The sequence below is a fragment of the Ovis aries genome, chromosome 3, assembly GCF_016772045.2.
Source record: "Ovis aries strain OAR_USU_Benz2616 breed Rambouillet chromosome 3, ARS-UI_Ramb_v3.0, whole genome shotgun sequence".
Lineage (NCBI taxonomy): Eukaryota > Metazoa > Chordata > Mammalia > Artiodactyla > Bovidae > Ovis > Ovis aries.
The window spans coordinates 183,073,501-183,094,163 of NC_056056.1; the positions used below are offsets into that span (position 1 = coordinate 183,073,501).

The window sequence follows — 20,663 nt, forward strand, 5'->3', positions numbered from 1 at the left end:
GATGCCATGATCTTAGAGCTAATCAATGAACTTATTAAAGATGCAGGATATAAAATTAACAGAAATTCTTTGAATTACTATGCACTAGCAATGAAAAATCAGGAAGAGAAATTAAAGAAACAACCCCATTCACCATTTCAACAAAAGAAGAAAATAAAATACCTAGGAATAAATCTACCTAAGGAGAAAAAAGATCTATATGCAGAAAATTATAACACAATGATGAAAGAAATAAAGATGGCACAGATAGAAAGATATATCATGCTCTTGGATTGGAAGAATCAATATTGTGAAAATATACTACCCAAAGCCTTCTACAGATTCAGTGCAATCCCTATCAAATTACTAATAGCATTTTTCACAGAACTAGAATAAAAAATTTTACAGTTTGTTTGGAAACACAAAAGACCCTCAATAGACAAAGCAATCTTGAGAAAGAAAAATGCAGCTGGAGGAATCTATCTTCCTGACTTCAGACTATACTATAAAGCTACCATCATCACAAAAACAAAATATAGATCAATGTAACAAGACTGAAAGTCCAGAGATAAGCTGATGCACTTATCGTTGACAACGGAGGCAAGAATATACAATGGAGAAAAGACAGCCTCTCTTCAATAAGTGGTGCCGGAAAAACTGGACAGCTATGTGTAAAAGAATGAAATTAGAACACTTCCTAACACTATGCACAAAAATAAACTCAAAATGGATTAAAGACCTAAATGTAAGGCCAGAAACTAAAAACTCTTAGAGAAAAAAGGCAAAACATTCTTTGACATAAATCACAGCAAGGTCCTCTTCGACTCATCTCCTAGATAAACGAAAAAAAAAAAAAAAACAACCAAAACTGAACAAATGGGGCCTAATTAAATGTAAAATCTTTTGCATAGCAAAGGAAACTATAAACAAGATGAAAAGACAACCCTCAGAATGGGAGAAAATAATTGCAAATGAAGTAACTGACAAAGGGTTAATTTCCAAAATATACAAGCAACTCACGAAGTTCAATATCAGAAAAACAAACAACCCAAACAAACAAACAAAAAGGGGCCAAAGGCAAGGGTGGGAGCAGTCAGTGCCAGGACCCCGCACTTACTGAGTACCCTCCAAGATTCATGGTGAGGAGGATATTCTCCCTGTAAACCTCTCTTCTGAACTCGGATGCCCTGGGGGAGAAGTTTGTGCTTTTCAGTTCAGATGGTAGAGTAGAGGGATGTGTGTTCATCTTCTCCTGTGAGAACACCAAAATTGCAACTAGCTGCTGAACAACCATCGACAGGAGGATGTTGGCACCTACCAAAAAGATACCCTACATCCAAGGACAAAGAAGAAGCTGCAACAAGACAGTAGAAGGGATGCAATCATGTTAAAATCAAAACCCATATCTGCCAGAGACTCTTATAGGGTACAAACAAAACCTTGTGCACACCAGGATCCAGGAAAAAGGAACAGTGATCCCCACAAGAGACTGAGTCAGACCTGCTTGTTAATGTCTGAGGGTCTCCTGTGGAGGTGTGGGTCAGCAGTGGCCTGCTGCAGGAACAGAGGCACTGGTAGAAGCAGTCCTAGTAGGCATGGCATGTGGCCTAAGTCTTCTTGGAGGAGATTGCCCTTAGCCCTACCATAGAGCTTGCAGCCCTAACATAGAGCTGCTGGCTGGGCAACCCACAAACTGGAGAACAGTTATATCAAAGAAGTTTCTTGCACTGTTGCAAAGGTTCTAGGCCCCACATCAGACTTCCCAACCTGGGGATCTGGCAAAAGGACTGGTAATCCCAAGGGAATCTGACTTTGAAGGTCAGAGGGATTTGATTACAGAATTTCCACAGGACTATGGGAAATGGAGATTCTTGGAGGGCACAAACAAAACCTTGTGTGCACCAGGACCCAAGGGAAAGGAGCAGTGACCCCACAAGAGACTGAGTCACACTTCCCTGTGAGTGTTTGGGGGGTCTTCTGTGGAGGTATAGCTCAACAGTGGCCTGCCGTGGGGTCAGGGGCACTGGCAGCAGCAGTCCAGTGAGGCACACCTTGGCATCTCTTGGAGGAGGTCATCATTAGCCCTACCATACAGTCTGCAGACTCCAGGACTGGGCTGCCTCAGGACAAACAACTAACAAGGAGGGAGCACAGCCCCACTCATCAACAGAAAATTGGATTAAAGATTTACTGAGCATGGCCCAGCCCACCAGAGCAAGAGCCAGTTTTCTCCATGGAACACAGCCAGTCCCTCCCATCAGGAAGCTTGCACAAGCCTCTTATCCTCATCCATCCGAGGGCAGACAGAAGAAGCAAGAACTACAATCTCATGGCCTACAGAATGAAAACCACCATCACAGAAAACTAACCCAAATGATCACGTGGATCACAGCCTTGTGTAATTCAGTAAAGCTATGGGCCACGTAGTATAGAGCAACCCAAGAGGGACAGGTCTGGTGGAGAGTTTGAGATGGGTCATGGTCTGACAAAATGTGGTCCACTGAAGAAGGGAATGGCAAACCACTTCAGTATTCTTGCCTTAAGAACCCCATGAACAGTATGAAAAGGCAAAAAGATATGACACTGAAAGATGAACCCCCCAGGTCAGTAGGTGTCCAATATGCTACTGGGGAAGAGCAGAGAAATAGCTCCAGAAAGAATGAAGAGGCTGAGCCAAAGTGGAAACAACACTGAGTTGTGGATGTGTCTGGTGGTGAAAGTAAAGCCAGTGCTGTAAATAACAACACTGCACAGGAGCCTGGAATGTTAGGTCCATGAATCAAGATAAACTGGATGTGGTCAAACAGGAGATGGCAAGAGTGAACATCAACATTATACAAATGAATCAGTGAACTACAATGGAATGGAATGGATGAATTTAATTCAGATGACCATTATATCTACTACTGTGGGCAAGAATCCCTTAGAAGAAATGGAGTAGCCCTCACAGTCAACAAAAGAGTCTGAAATGCAGTAACTGGATGTAGTCTCAACAATGACAGGACGATCTTGACTTGTTTCCAAGGCAAACCATTCAAAATCACAGTAATCCAAGCCTATGCCCCCACCACTAATGCCAAAGAAGCTGAAGTTAAAAGAGTCTACAAAGACCTACAAGACCTAGAACTAATACACACACAAACAAAAACATCCTTTTCATCAGGGAATTGGAATGCAAAAGTTGGAAGCCAAGAGATAACTGGACTAACAGGCAAGTTTGGCCTTGGAGTAAAAATGTAGCAGGGCAAAGGTTAACAGATCTTTGCCAGGAGAACACACTAGTCACAGCAGACACCCTCTTCCAGCAACACAAGAGATGACTCTACACATGGACATCACCAGATGGTCAATACTGAAATCAGATGGATTATATTCTTTGCAATTAAAGATGGAAAAGCTCTATATAGCCAGCAAAAACAAGACCTGGAGCTAACTATGGCTCAGATCATTTGAGCTCCTCATTGCAAAGTACAGGATTAAATTGAAGAAAGTAGGAAAACCACTAGGCCATTCAAGCATGACCTAAATCAAATCCTTTATGATTACACAGTGGAAGTGACAAATAGACTCAAGGAATTAGATCTGATAGAGAGAGTGCCTGAAGAACTATGGATGGAGGTCAGTAGCATTGGACAGGAGGCAGTGATCAAAACCATCCCCAAGAGAAAGAAATGCAACAAGGCAAGATGGTTGTCTGAGGAGGCCTTACAAATAGCTTAGAAGAAGAGAAATGAAAAGCAAGGGAGAAAGGGAAAGATATACCCAACTAAATGCAGAGTTCCAGAGAAGAGCAAGGAGAGATAAGAAAGTCTCCTTAAATGAACAATGCAAAGAAATAGAGGAAAACAATAGAATGGGAAAGACTAACAATCACTTAAAGAAAATTATAGATTCAAGGGAACATTTCATTCAAAGACAGGCATAATAAAGGACAGAAACAGCAAGGTCCTAACAGAAAGCAGATGAGATTAAGAAGAGGTGGCAAGAATACACAGAAGAATTGTACCAAAATGGTCTTAATGAACTGGATAACCACTATGGTGTGGTCACTCACCTAGGAGACATCCTGGAGTGTGAAGTCAAGTGGGCATTAGGAAGCATCACGACAAATAAAGCTAGTGGAGGTGATGGAATTCCAGCTGAGCTATTTCAAATCCTAAAAGATAATGCTGTTAAAGGGCTGCACTCAATATGCCAGCACATTTGGAAAACTCAGCAATGGCCACAGTATTGGAAAATTTTTCATTCTAATCCCAAAGAAAGGCAATGCCAAACAATGTTCAAACTACCATACAATTGTGCTTATTTCACATGCTAGCAAGGTAATGTTCAAAATTCTTCTAGCAAGGCTTCAAAAGTATGTGAACCAAGAACTTCCAGATGTACAAGTTGTATTTAGAAAAGGTAGCAGAACCGGAGATCAAATTGCCAACATCCACCAGATGATATAAAAGGCAAGAGAATTAAAAAAAACACATACTTCTGTTTCACTGACTATGCTAAAGCCTTTGACTGTGTGGATCATAACAAACTGTGGAAAATTCATAAAGGGACAGGAATACCAGACCACCTTACCTGTCCCATGAGAAACCAGTATGGAGGTCAAGAGTCAACAGCTAGAACTGGACAGGGAACAACAGACTGGTTCCAAATTGGGAAAGGAGTATGTCAAGGCTGTATATTGTCACCCTGCTTATTTAACTTCTATGCAGATTACATTATGTGAAATGCCAGCTGGATGAATCACAAGCTGGATACAAGATTGCTGGGAGAAGTATCAACAACCTCAGAAATGCAGATGATACTACTTCAATTGCAGAAAGTGAAGAGGAATTATAGAGCCTCATGATGAGGGTGAAAAGAGAGAGTAAAAAGCTAGCTTAATCTCAATATTCAAAAAACTAAGATCATGGCATCTGGTCCCATCACTTCATGGCAAATAGAAGCGGAAAAAGTGGAAGCAGTGGCAGATTTTATTTTCCTAGACACTAAAATCACTGAGGATGGTGACTGCAGCCAAGAAATTTAAAGACGTTTGCTCTTTGGAATAAAACTACAACAAACCCAGACAGCGTATTAAAAAGCGAAGACATCACTTTGCTGACACAGATCCATATAGTCAAAGCTATGGTTTTCCTAGTAGTCATGTGTGGATGTGAGAGTTGGACCATAAGGAGAGGGCTAAAGTTTTGATGATTTTCCATTGTGGTACTGGAGAAGACTCCTGATAGTCTGTTGCACTGCAAGGAGCTCAAACCAGTAAAGGAAATCAGCCCTAACCATTCATAGAAAGAACTGATGCTAAAGCTGAAGTTCCAGTACTCTGGCTACCTGATGGGAAGAGGAGATTCATTTGAAAAGACCCTGATGGTAGCAGAGATTGAAGGCAAAAGGAGAAGAGGGCAACAAAGGATGAGATGGTTAAATAGCATCACTGACTCTGTGGACATGAATTAGAGCAAACTCCAGGAGATAGTGAAGAACAGGAAGCCTCTTGTGCTGCAGTCCATAGGGTTGCAAAGAGTCGGACACAACTTAGTGACTGAACAACAACAGCAATATGGAATCTATAGAAATGGTACTGATGAAACTATTTGCAGGGCAGGAATAGAGACACAGATGTAGAAAATGGACTTGTGGACATAGTGGGGGAAGAAGAGGGTGGGAGGAATTGAGAGCATAACATTGAACTACATATATTGCCATGTGTAAGAGATAGTGGGAAGTTGCTGTATAACACAGGGAGCTCAGCCTCGCTTTCTGACAACCTAAGGGAGTGGGATGGGGGCTAGAGCGAGAGGGAGGCTCAGGATACAGGGGATGTATGTGTACTTGTGGCTGATTCACACTGTTGTATGGCAGAATCCAACACAACATTGTAAAGCAATTATCCTCCAATTAAAGATAAAGTAAAATAAATTTACAAAATATGGCTTCATAGAAAGCTACATCTGAAATATTGGTTAAATGAAATCAAACTGCATTGATTCCAGGGTCTCTTATGACATAATTACTTGATATAGAAATATATCCCTAGAGGAAATATTCTTCATAATAAAAATATGATTAAACTGGTAATTGAAAACTATAGTTTTCAGTGCTCAGACAATAAATATTGAGTGTCTTAGTTCAGTATGTGAGACAGGAGGGACATGGAATTTATTATTTCTCTCTTCTACCATCACATCTCTAAGAATTGAATATGATTTCCTGTCCTACGTTAGTCTTTCCTCTATGTTAACCAATAACTGGGACGAGGCCTAAAAAACTAGCTACTTGAATGAAAAACATGCTCTTGGAAGATAACACCCAACTAAACCAGCTTCTTCAAGACTCGAATCAAGACCCTCACTTTGTTGTACCTCCCTACTCAAAGCTATTATTTCATAAACTCTGTCTATCCCAACCACTTTCCCACCATGCAAGAGCCACCAGTCCAGATCCTCAAATCATATGAACATCCTTCCCCTGGACACCCCATTTTGAGATTCTGCTAAATCTCTATTGAGGTGATATCTTACTGCAAGAGGTCTAATTATCAGCTTTTTAAAATAATCAATGAATTTTTCTGATGGTTTGTTGGGAAAATGACAATTGATACCTTCATATGACTTCTGCTTATTGCACTTTCAGATATTTGAAAAGTATAAAGGTATAAAGCATATTTAATGTAAGGCAAGGTCTGGTTTTATTTTAGACAAAGTGAAGTGAAAGTCGCTCAGTTGTGTCTAACTCTTTGCGACCCCATGGACTATCCAAGGAATTCTTCAGGCCAGAATACTGGAGTGGGCAGCCATTCTCTCCTCCAGGGGATCTTCCCAACCCAGGGATCAAACCCAGGTATCCTGCATTGCAAGTGGATTCTTTACCAGCTGAGCCACAAGGGAAGCCCAAGAACACTGGAGTGGGTAACCTATCCCTTCTCCAGCAGATCTTCCCGATCCAGGAATTAAACCAGGGTCTCCTGCATTGCAGGCAGGTTCTTTACCAACTGAGCTATTTGGGACGTAGACCCAAACGTGAGGAATGTGGCTAAAGTTTTCCGAGTCAACTCTTTGGTGTTCCTATACTTCATAATTAGGATCACAGATAAAAATTGACATGGTTAATAATAACAATCTTAAATTTTAGTTTCCTTTCTAAGCTGACTTGTGGATGTAAGATAAAGAAAAAGTTTACATATTCTTTAACAATTATTTAACGCCTACTATGGGAGAAGGCAATGGCACCCCACTCCAGTACTCTTGCCTGGAAAATCCATGGACAGAGTAGCCTGGTAGCGACCCCATGGACTGCAGCCTAAGGACTGAGCGACTTCACTTTCACTTTTCACTTTCATGCATTGGAGAAGGAAATGGCAACCCACTCCAGTGTTCTTGCCTGGAGAATCCCAGGGACGGTGGAGCCTGGTGGGCAGCCGTCTACGGGGTCGCACAGAGTCAGACACGACTGAAGCGACTTAGCAGCAGCAGCAACTATGGACCAGGCCCTGTTTTAGGTGTTATGTTGTAATGAAGAGAGCTAGAAACAGACTATAAAATATAGAAACTACATAGGGAGTAAGAAGTGCTATTTAAGCAACTATTTAGAAAATAATCTATTGATTGTTTAGTTCTTAGAACTAAACACTTTACAATCCTAGCAGCTTTGCTATTTAGGGAAACCTCAAACCAAGCTGGAGGAGTATATTGTGTATAGGAAGCTTCAGTACAAAGCAACATTCAGACCAATTCTGAAAGTGAAAGCCAGCCATTGTTATGTATTTGAATGCCAGATTCTGTAAGTAAAGGCCAATAGGAAAAAAAAAACCAAAATCAGTGTTTCGTTAATTAGGAGAAACATGTGGTACTACAGTGCACTCACTTGTTAAGTAAGCCAGAATGACCCTTTGTATGGAAAATGATTTTACATTAATTAATTCAACACTTAATTGGGAAAATTACCATGTTATATCTAGAAAATAAAATTTAAAAGATGTATATATTTTCCTGTTTTGTTTTTCCAACTTCTGAGTTAAGCATTTGATTTCCATGTTTCAATTACTCATGGGAGGGCATGAGTAAACAGTAAACAGAAATCAGCCAAACTCATAGTACAAATTCCCATAGAAATGGCATCTGGGCTAATGAATTCTCACAGGATACCTTGGCAGTCTTTCAAGAATACCTAATACTGGCCTAAATTAACCTCCTGAGGACATCAGTCTACCACGTGCAGTGATGGGGCTCCCTACAGTGCAGATGGGTGCTCTCACACTCTGGCCCGTGCAGAGAGCTGTGAGGGCTTTAGGGATCAGGAGAAATGACCACTTTATTTGCACTTCAAGTCCTCTACATTCTTCACCAATAACAAAAAACCAAAACAACAAAAAATACCCTTCTTATTTTAAGACATTTCTGAGAAACAGTTTTTTTTTCTAATTTTCTCCACTGTGAGCTTACTGACCTCAGCCAAATCAAGAGCTGGGACCTCAAGTACTGCCAGCCTCAGCACACACAACGATTCAGTGCTTAAAGGGAAAGGAATGAGGTAAAAACAGATGGAATATACAGGTAACTCTTTTTTGAATGGTCTAGAACCACCTCCTGCACTCCTTAGCAGACATCTTGCTCCCCAACACTGGGGGGAAGTGGCAATGATCAGAAATCAGATTTCAATTGTGTCAATACATGGATTTTTTTTTTCCTTCTGGATTTTACCACTCCCCTCTTCATCTTTATATCTATCAAAACCACACCACTGTCCCTCAGGATCCATGGGGTACTGGTTCCAGGAGCCCCCACAGATACCAAGTTGTGTGGATGCTCAAATTCCTTAGATAAAGCAGTCATAGTATTTGCATATGACCTATGCACACTGGCACATCTTTAAATCAATTCTAGATTATTTAAAAATACCTAATACAATATAAATGCTATGTACCTGACAGTGTGAGGCAAATTCAAGTTTTGCTTTTTGGAATTTTCTGGAATTTCTTTCTTTCTTTTTTTTTTTTAAAGAAAAATTTCAATCTATGGTTGGCTGAACCCATGGATCAGTTCTAGAGGGAGATGCTAACTTGGGAAGGGAGAGAAGCGGAAGCATACATCTGGACTGACCTCCAAATTGACAGAGGATGAGAATCCTACCTTTTGGATTCTGAATTCAGCCTAGCACAGTGCCTGGTGCAGTTTGTTGACCTGATCTGAGAGCTTATGACAACGTTTAGACCAGAATAGGGTTGTGGTGGAAAAACCACCTTTAAAAACACCCTGAAATCCAGCTTACCTTTGCTTAACTACCTATAAATTTTACTCATAAGTAAATCCTACTAAAAGTACAGACTCAAGAATGCTATTACTAATAGCTATAACAAACCAGAAAGCAAACTGATCAGGAAAATTAAATGATTAAGTTTTCTAAGCCTCATTACTCACAAAATTATTCAAATGTACACATGCAATCTTTTTTGTCAGGTTACAGCAGAACAAAGAAATTAGGCATCTTCTTGTTCTGACTGATTTACATTTCATAATACCCTTCCTTGCATGATTTGAAAACAATTTACGAGACGGAGAGTGAAAGAGATAGATTGCAGGGAAACTTTAAGCTTGTATTACAAGTTTATAATAAGGCTTTTAGTAAGTCATCAGGTTAGATTAATTACAACACATTTAGCTTACTCCAGAAATAAATAAACATATAACTAAAGAATAAAGTAAATTTTTTCTATCCAATAAAGTTTTTTTGGTTAATTATAGTACTTCTAGGTTTGCCTTTTAAATTTTAGCTGAAATAGGAGGGTTGGGAAATTCAGCACATAATTAATGTTGGGAGATTGAGGCAAATTTCAATAGTTTATTTTCTGATAAAGTCTCCCATACTCCTATATGATTACCTTTATTGATCAGAATTTTAGTATAGAGATTTTAAAAGGGTTAAGATTTAAGATTAAGAAGGAAGAAGATTTCAGATTTCAGAAAGTGTGAATCCAGTGGAGTGCAACCAAAAATCTTAAACCTCACCTGGTTCTGTTTTAATGTGGACACCAGTTTCTGCAGCGTGATGTTTTCCTCCTCTAGTTCAGTGTAGTCCTGAAGGAGACGGGCCTCTCGGAATTTATATTCTCGGATTTCATCCTTCATCCGTATTCTTTGTAGCTCCCCCATCTCATTATTCTGAAACAAGAGAATAAACAGTAAATACAAAAGTTTCTTATAATAGATTTTAATAAGTATAGATAAAGTCTTGGTAGTTAATAATAATAAAAATATCACATGGAGTGTAAATTGGTACTGGTACCATCTTTTTTAGAGTAACAATTTAAAATCTGTCAAACTTTACAAGCACATACACATAACCCAGCAATTCTAAAATCATTCTTAAGCATACTCTCTTAGAAGTAAACAAAAGAAAAATGCAGTCATGCCTATTTACACAAAGAACAGGAAAAGTCTAAATGTTTGCTAATAATAGAGAACAATGACATGATCATGCATCCTTTAGTGGAATAATATAAAATTATTTAAAATAACGAGAAAAAGGAATGAGTAGTAGTTTTATGCACTAAAATGGAAATAGAGCTACAATATATTTAGAAAATTATAGATTAATATGCTTCCCAAGTGGCACAGTGGTAAAGAATCCACCTGTCAATGCAGGAGATATGGTTTGATTCTTGGGTCAGGAAGATCCCCTGGAGTGGGAAATGGCAACCCACTCCAATATCCTTGAAAGGAGCCTGGCAGTCTACAGTCCACTGGGTTGCAAAGAGTCAGACACGACTGAACACACACACATACACACACACACATGCATAAAACACCAATTTTCCAAACTCTGATGGGGGAGTCCTTCTACAAGTTTCAAAATCTTCCAACTAAAGCCACATGGCCTAATTCTGCCTTGCTCCAGCTACCCTGGCTTTAGCCACAGAAACTTCTTTCTGCTCCCACGAGATGTTGAACTTGGCAGCTCATTCCTGCCTTCAGACTTTTGCATTCCCCCTCCCAGACTCCCTGCCTCCAGATTAAGGTGCCATGAGCCTCTTTGACAATGTGGTAAAGCTGATAGACTACTTCTCAGAATATTTTAAAGGGCATTGAAAGAGTTCAGATCCTCCAATGCCAAAATATGGCACTTTAGTATATTGATTATTTTGAGCTGAAGGCATTTGACAGACAGCAGATTCAGGAAGGGCTCTCTGCCCTCCCCTTTTCTACATAAAAGCTGGACACGAAATTTCCCTTGGAAAGGTGCCCTCCTTGTACTGGAAGAGAACATTCTTATCGCCAGAGACTGGGAGTCAGTGCGAAAATGGACCTGTGCAAACAGGCCTACTAAAATGACCTTCCATTCATTCCCTCTATTTACTTCCTAGTCACTGTCCCATGATATACTACCCCTAGTCCAAGCTCCTTTGTCTTCTCATATCCCCATAATTTATCATTCTTTGTGCAAAAAAGGTATATAAGTTTTTGGGCCTAATGATTTCTGGTCTTCATTTTCCTTTTGACGACTCCCATGTACTTGTAAAAAAATTCAGTAAGTTTATATGCTTTTTTTCCTGTTAATCGGCTTTATGTCAGTTTAATTCTTCATCCCAGTCACAGAATCTAAGAGGATAGAAGGAAATTTTCTTCCCTTACAGCATAAAAGACAACATTATAAAGGACATTATGTTAAAATTAATGTAATATTTTATAAAATTATGATATGGTAATCAGATAATTATTTACGGTAAAAAGAAAGTGTTAGTTGCTCATTCATGTATGACTCTTTGCAACCCCATGGACTGTAGCCCACCAGGCTCCTCTGTCCATGGAATTCTCCAGACAAGAATATGGAGTGGGTAGTGATTCCCTTCTCTAGGGTATCTTCCTGACCCAGGGATGGAACCTGGGTCTCCTGCATTACAGTCAGATTCTTTCCCACCTGAGCCATCAGGGAAACCCCAGATTATTCATGGTAGTGGCCCTCAATTAATCATACTTTCCTGTGGCCACACGCATAGAGTCTCCTTTCAAGTCAACCCTGAACTGGCCTACAGAATGCAGTGGAAGCCTTAAGAGGCCTTGAAGCTATTGTTCTTCCTCTCTTGGAACTCCACCACCACGTGAAGAAGCCCAGGCTAGCCTGCTGGAGCATGTGGCCAGCAAACAGTCAGCACCAGCTGCCAGGCATGGGAGTGAGACACCTTGAATTCTTCGGCTCAGATGGCTGCGATGATGGCTGCCACATGAGTGACCCCAGGCTAGTTGGTAAGAACTGCCCAGCTGAGTACAGCTTGAATATCTGATCTATTGAATCATGGGGTATTATTTTAAGCCCTTAAATTTGGGGTGACTAGTAATATATAACTGACACACTAATACATGTGACTCTTTATTAATGGAATGTATAATCAGATCCAGTGGTAGATCTAAGAAATATATTTTCAAAGCAATGATGATATTTAAAGATCCTGCAATATGATATGATATGAAAATACACAAAGTAACGGTGTTGCTAATGCTACTGAAGTTTGTTGCCTACATTCAAACAGAAGAAAACATTAAATTTTAGTTTGAGTCTAGAGAAAAAGGAGATGTAATAATTTTTCCCTCCAAGTTTATAGGTCTTCTGCATTTGATCCACAGATTCCCTTGACCCAAGTTAGGAAACTCTTCTGCTTCTATTTGTCATTTAGGTCTCAGTTCAAATGTTATTTCCTCAGAGAGGCCTTCCCTGAACAACTCCCCCAACCCTGCCCTTCAGTCTCCCATATTCCAATATGGTTTCCTTTATAGATCAGAATTTTAGTATAGATATTGAAAAAATAACTGTTGAAAGAATAGCACTAAACATTACTTGAAATTAGTAATTTACATACCTTTTACATTTTTAACATCTGAATATAATCAATCTTTTCTATAGTGTTGCTCATGTGTCCCTAATACCTGACATATTTTAGGTCTTTATAACCATGGAATGAATAAACAGGTATACAAATAGCTGAAAACAAGATCTAAAAAATATTATTGTAGGGATTATGGTTTTTTTCTGGGTTCTTAGAGCAGGGAACAAAGTAAGAAAACACATTTTCAAATAAACATACCTAAATCTGTGAAATGCCTTGACTTGTTACAATTCTTCAATATACTGTCCAGCTATTTGGAGGCAGAAACATTACTTTATTCCCTGCTCCTTGAAAAATACTTTAAGCATATATGTTCAATAAGTATAGAATGAAAAACAGAAGAGTTTGGAGGTAAAGCCAAATTACAATATTTTATTAAAGTCTTTTATTTTGTAGAAATAGGAAATTTTAAATAATATTTTTCTGTATCTTTAAAGGTCTACCATTAACTGAATGATTTATAGTTATTTAGTTTTCCTCATTTATATGCATGAACATATGGCGGAAACTAACAAACTGGATGCCAGTCATTTACATAAAATTATAGACAAAAATGTTATAAGAGATTCTGTAAAATGTGACTGTATACAATGCAAATATAATGGCCAGGAAATCTAGCTCATATAAACTCAGAATTAACCATAAAATCTTATATAGTGAGACAGGAAATGCAAGGACAAATTTAAGGTCATGGCAAAGCTAATAAGGGTCACCAGCAAATAACTCATAAAACAGTGAATGAAAACTTCTGATGTTAATTAAGGAAAAGGAAGAGCTTGGTGTGGAGACTGGTTAAATTGAAAGACTTTCTAGCAATAAAACACACATAAGATCCAGAGGGAGGCCTGGCATGCTGCGATTCATGGGGTCGCAAAGAGTCGGACACGACTGAGCGACTGAACTGAAGTGAACTGAAGATCCAGAGGAAGAAAACTGATCTCATTTATTTTGCTAGAAACTCATGTTTTTTTGAATTGCCAAAGGTTAAATTTTCGGGTAATGCTTCCACAGCAAATTTAAAAATTTGCTATGTTTGTTTTTTGCATACTAACCATCCACTCATCACTGACTTTTTTTTTTTTTTTTCCTTTCTGGGATAAGATGATGCTGAGCTCTACTAAAAACCCTTATCAAGAATAATTAGAGTGAGGAAAATAAAGCATGAGAAAGTAGAGAAAATGGCATAACCAGGGAATACTCTAGGCTTTCACCTCCAAAGACCTGAGTCCCAGCCTCTTCTCAAAGGACAGGGAGTCCCAGGAATGTTTGGGGTAGACGATCCTCATAGTTTGCATTGCACTTGACTGTAGCAGCATTCTGAGAGTTTTATTTTAATTAACATTAAGAGGATTTCTTTTTGTGGGAATAATAAATTCCCTCTATTATTGGCCAGAGATATGAAAATATAAACACTTATTATTACACAAAGGCTAAAAAGTATAAACACTAATAGTGCCTTCCAGGTCTATAGCTCTTAGCTTTTATAACTTAATTATATTCATTGTCATATTAGATCTTAATAATAGCTTGTGTGAGTTGGGTGACAAGTTCTTGCCCACAGCTTACTCATCTGTAAAGTGGGGATACTAATACTTAATATTATATGGTAGTTATGAGTATTTAATGATATAATATGGGGAAATGAGCAGAGATGCCCAGCACACAGAAAATTTCCCTAACAGTGGAATATGTGCTTCTACAGAGAAACATTCACATCTAAAGGCTGAAAGCAATTATTATTATTTCTAATTACTCCTGGATGAGTCAGGGGTAGCTTTATAATGGACATAATATTTGACTAGAACCTTGAAGGACAAGTAGAGTTGACTAAATGGGTAAAGAGGTGGATGAACCTTCCAGTTGAAAGTAAACTTTTGGCCAAAAGGAGAGTTTTATTTGTGTTGAGGACAATACTAAAATAGCCAATAGCCAGACTGAGTATTTCCTTAAGGCACCAGTGAAGCTGGAGCACTGATAGAGAGAAAGAGAAATTCAGGAAAATCTAAAAAAGCTAATTATTTTCAACTTATGCCTACATTTGGTGTTATTTCATAAAATAAAATGTTAAATTACGATCTAGTGTGGTTAACCTATGACGCAGTAGGAGGAACCAAAACATTGTCATTACTTGGAATCTTTCAAGTTCTTTACTAGGCTGTGGTTTAGGAAAAAGGGCAGTTTGGTGTGGTTGGTGCAAAGTAACAAGATAGATTTTACAGGAAATTCTACATTAAACAAAGGAATTTGGGGAATCATCAAAGTCTTTTAAACAAAGTGGTCATGTAACAAGACCCATGTTTTGAAAAGTCACTCTGAGAGGTGGGAAGGTGGACAGGAGAACAAGCTAAGCCATCGGCTAAAAGTCAGCATGAGGGAGAGGATAAGGAATATTGAGGAACATTTCAGCGTGAACAGCATTTGGTCATTGACTGATGCAACAATCAATGAAAGAGGAAGAAGAGTAGAGTGAAGAAACAACAGCCTAATAAGGATAACAGAACTGTAAGAAAGGAAGAAATTTTACAACAAAGTGAACATGAGAGTTAAAGATGTGTCTTCTTAATAATTACATGTAATATTAATTTGGGTAGTCAAACCAGGAATTTCTGGATCTGTGAGTGGAGGGAAGACAACTGGAGAGGGGAAAGAATGGGATAGGCAGTACTGACTTTCTTACTTCTCTCCCATAGAGTTGCTGCTGATGGGGAGTTCTGGCACTTCAAGACCTTAATATTTATTTTCCTTCTTTTGGCCAAAAATGAACTCTTCTCTTGTTGGTGAGAGGAGTGGATGACAGTTCTTCTTGCCTGACCTCTCATGTCCTCAGTGTCCTCAGCTCAGGTGATTTGTTCTCTGCCCCACATAATGAATAACTTACTTCCTATTTTTCTAAATCATCTCCAGTTCTCCCCAGAGGAAAGAGATTCTTCCATCAAAGTTTGTTATGCTTTGATCTCCAACATTCTCATTATATGCAACCCTGTGTCTTAACTTCCATCTTTACCCAGGTTTGATTCCACTGTCATCACATACTGTCTTGCAAACACATTTTACTCTCTTGCATCTCTTTCTCTTGATCACAGAACCCAACTTTCTGCCTTGTTATGCCCAAAGAAGGACAGAACTGGACAAAATACAAATCCATTCTACTGTACACAGTTTAAAGACTAAATCCAGTCTTAAACAAACTCTTAACTTTTACATCCATATTTCAATTTCTACAGTCATGATTTTTTTTTAATTCATTCCAATGAACACTGCATCTGCTCTTGTCAAAGTCATCAATAACTTCCATGTTGCCACTGGATTTGGTGGCTATGCCTGTGTTTTCCTCTCACCCCACTCCTTCAACAGTGTTTACCAATCCCTCCTTTCTGAAACTCTTTATGCTATTGGCTTTTCAGACATCTAAACTCTAATCTCATTGGCTGTTTCTTTGCAGTCCTTTCTGACCTGCTCTTCTTCTCAGCTCAACCTCTCTACTGTCCAGTGTACCAAATCTATACGGAGCCCCTCCCTTTTCTGGCTACTCTCCAAAGGTAACCTCATCCAGGGCTCTGGCTTTAAATATACCACTGATATGCTAATGACTCTCAAATCCCCACCAGGGCTAACAGAACCCTACTGGACCTGATTCTTGCCTTACTTAAAGTGCTCATACTATAGCTTTCTCCAACAAACACATCATGTCCCTGCTTCCTGAACTTCTGATTTCCTAACCATCTCAAGCTGGGGCCTGCTTTAGAGTCCTTGCACCAGGTGTCTCCTCTGCTTGGATTTCCCTCTTTGTTCACACTTTTTTTTGTCTCTTTATTAGGATCTCAAATGTTATCTCCATAAGAGATGACCATGGAATCTACCCAATAGCTGCCCATCCTGTAAGTTACTTTTTAATCAGTGAAAGTGTGGCTTTGAGAGGTGGGTATTGTAACCAGGATATATGGATTTATTTTGGAATTAGCTTTTGTAGATGTTAAATACTGGAATCTTCTTTTTTCCATAACGAAACCTGAAGTCAGGAAACCATGATCATTTCCCAAAATAGTCTAGTTACCTCTTACTTACTACTTTGGTTTTTCTTTTTAAAATTTCTCTTTTTTTTAAATTTAATGATGTAAGACATCATAATGAATGATGGTATGACAGTTTTCTTTTCTGATAGTATCTCCTTATAATTATGAATATCCATGCTGCCCTGATTACACAATAACTGTAATAATTTATTAAATGGAAAAGGGAAATTTAGGAAAAGGGAAATGTACACTAAGCAGATTTGAAATTTAGATTGTACAATAACCATCAAGGCTCAATTGACAAATATTCCAGAGATAGTTCGATCTCTAGCACCTCACCTATTTCACCTCAGCTTCAGACTTTCTTGTGACCTTGCTGTAAAGAATAACCTCAATAGTTTCAAAATCATTGATTATAATAATTTAGTTTCCATTTCCAAGGGAACACCCTATATAAAGATTTTTAATGAGAAGAAAGACCATGAAAAGGAAAGAAGTGAACAAAAGTGGAAGTAATGGTATGTATTTAAAATAATTTTTTAAAATAGCAGTGAACACTGAAATAAAGAAAAAATTAGAGGAATGAAAAAGAAGTGATTGAAAAATGACAAAATATGAGATAAGTATCAGGGGGATAAAACCCTGAACAGAAAGGGAGGTATTGATACAATTTATAACTTGATTGAAAGATACAAGTTAACCCCTCAGGGGGCTGAAGGTTATTAGAGACACTGTTTTTATGTATTCCTTAAGTATATGCACATAGTAGAAGCTGACTGATTCGTCCATATGGTTCTGAAACTTTTACAGGGTCTGACTGGTCTGATTTACTTGCTTATTTTTGTTAATGTGTGTGTGTGTGCACGTGCACACACACGTGCTTGGTCACTCTATCTTGTTCGACAATTTGCAACCCTATGGACTATAGGCCGCCAGGCTCCTCTGTTCACGGGATTCTCCAGCAAGAATACTGGAGTGGGCTGCCAATTCCTTCTCCAGGGGATCTTCCCAATCCAAGGATCAAACCTGGGTCTCCTGCATTGCAGGCAATTCTTTACTGTCTGAGCCATTATAAAGCACCTTTATTACCCAGGAAACAAATAACCCAAACATTGGTAATAAAGAAGCAAGTTTAAACTAATAGAGAATATAATTACTCAAATGAAGTTTTCAATATATAGAATAGTATGAAAAATAACACCTTCAGAAAAACAACTATTTTACAGAGAAGTGGGTGGTAGAGTAAAAATAGCTCTGGACCTGGATTTGAATGCTAGCTTACACCAAAAAAGTTCCAGGACTTTCAATTTTCTTACCTCTAAAAACATAAAAATACCTTTCTACTCCACTCCAGAGTAGTCAGAAATAATGAGATAATATTTCTAAAAGCACTTTGTAAATTATAATGAGCCATCCTACATCCTTATTAAGAGGCAGTTTTTTTAAAAGGTCAGTTAAACACTTTTATAGAACAATGTTGGAAATTCTTCAGAATGTTCTTTATCAATAATCATTTGAAGATTCTTTAAAAAAACCCCATCAACATGTAGATATGCTTCTAGCCCAGCATATAAATAATTTAAAATGAGGAGATATTGATTCCAGACCCAGAAATTATAAAAATATATGCAATGAATAAAAATCTCACTCTCAACTTGTTCTATCCCTCCAACCCACTGTTCTTAGTATCTTATGTATATTTGCAGAGTTTCTTTACATTTTGCTTATTTCAAACTGTATCTACAAAGCCAACTCATTCCCACATGAGAATGAACATGGTTAACATAATTATATAATAGACCAATCATGATAAAATTATTTATATATATATGTGGTATATGTATACATATATATCACATACACATCTAGTGATATACATACATATCACTAGAATCCGTATCTCATATAGCATTCGTCAGTTACAAGCTAGAATTTATTTATTTAATAAGCACTTGCCTAATGTTTACAATGTGCCAAGACCATTCTAAGCACTTCAGAAATATAACACTCTTTTAACTTTTTGTCTCCATAACAACTCTATGAAGTAGAGCCCATTATAAACCCATTTTACAGCTAGGCTAATGGAGGCATGGGTAGGTTATAGAATGATTTCCTCCAAGTTCAAGAATAAGCACAGAGTTAGGAGTTCAATCTAGCTCTAGAACATGTGTTCTGAACCATTAAATTCTGCTTTCTTCTTCTTTTTATAAATTATGTTTTTTTTATTTGGCTGCGCTGGGGTCTTAGTTGCATGCAGTATCTTTAGTTGAGATATGTGAACTCCTAGTTGTAGTTGTAGGATCTAGTTCTCTCACCAGGGACTGAACCTGGGACCCCTGCACTGGGAGCATGAAGTCCCAGTTACTCGGCTACCAGGGAAGTTCCAAGCCTAAAAATGGCTTATTAAGTGAATTGTTGCTTGAATGGCTTATGATGGCTATTATGAAGCAGATGATTGTAAATTCTCTAGGTTTTAGTTTCCTTCTATGAAATAAGAAATGGATAGAAATACAAATGCCTCAGTAAATTTGCTCCATTTTATAATAAGTTAGTGGATACTATTTCTGAAAAATAAATTATTTTATTATTTTCAATATATAACTTCTTGCAAAGAACTGATTCTACAGATAATGATGTAATAGTAGCAAGAGGTGCCCAAGTTTTAAAACATTCATTGTCTCTTAAGTTTCAGAGTAAAACCTCTGACTGCTAAAGCAAAGCCATAACTTTGACCCTGACTGTTAAAGTGTCTCTAGAATCTTTCCCTTCTGAAGGCTTTCAATATTCTGGGCATGTGAGTACTATAGGTTAACTAATACTACAGGAATTCAGTTGTATATGTGCTTATTAAGATGTCAGCTCCAAACCCTGAAGTATCTTAAGATGCCCAGCATTCTGCTTTTCAACACATATTAAAAGTCTAAGAAATTCGAGATATATTTTTTTAGGTAATTATTAAAGATGATCAATTTGCTACCATTACAATCTATATTAACCTTTCAAAAAGATGTCTCCTTACCAACATCTTCCTAGTACTGGCTTTTCCTTTTGTTTCAAAATAAGTGGAAATTGAACTTTAGAAAAACCTAGAGAAAGGAATTTTGCTATGGCAGGAGTGATAACTTGAGAGATAGGTGAAGACTTAGGTAGTGAAATTTAAAACTGATAAGCTCAAGGTGTGAGGGAAGCAATACTGGCAAAGAATATGGACTATTGTGTAAGGTTGGGGTTAATCAGTAGTTAAAGGTCACTCTTCACTCATCTTCAGAGACCCCAGACATCTGCGACTGACCCTGGCCCCTAATAGGATGAACTAGTGACTAATTAGTGACTTACCAGTGACTTATAATGTGCTGCTTAAACCTGAAACTCCCTTGACACACACTCTACTAGTACGACTCCATTACTTATAGAAAATTTGTAAGCTGATGATTGGTACTTGGCTCCATAGGTTATACCTCATGTGAAGAGTTGACTCATTGGAAAAGACTCTGATGCTGGGAGGGATTGGGGACAGGAGGAGAAGGGGACGACGGAGGATGAGATGGCTGGATGGCATCACTGACTCGATGGACGTGAGTTTGAGTGAACTCCGGGAGTTGGTGATGGACAGGGAGGCCTGGCGTGCTCCGATTCATGGGGTAGCAAAAAGTCGGACACGACTGAGCGACTGAACTGAACTGAACTGAACTGAATGAGCAGCTGGGTATAAAAGATTCTTCTGTAAAATCATATGAAAACAGGTATCTTTTGTGTTTCTTAGTGGTTCACAACCTGAAAACAAAACACATCCA

The 20,663-nt window shown here is 38.3% G+C and overlaps 1 protein-coding gene across 4 annotated transcripts in view; it reads right to left on the reverse strand.

Moving 5' to 3' along the window:
• The window catches only part of BICD1 (BICD cargo adaptor 1), a 250,371-nt gene that overhangs the window by 62,120 nt on the left and 167,588 nt on the right, over positions 1-20,663 (reverse strand). For all 4 annotated transcript variants that reach the window (XM_012175056.4, XM_042247282.2, XM_060413213.1 and 1 more), the window contains exon 3: positions 9,984-10,136. In XM_012175056.4, coding sequence (XP_012030446.1) covers positions 9,984-10,136 — 153 coding nt within the window. The remainder of the gene's footprint in view (positions 1-9,983; positions 10,137-20,663) is intronic.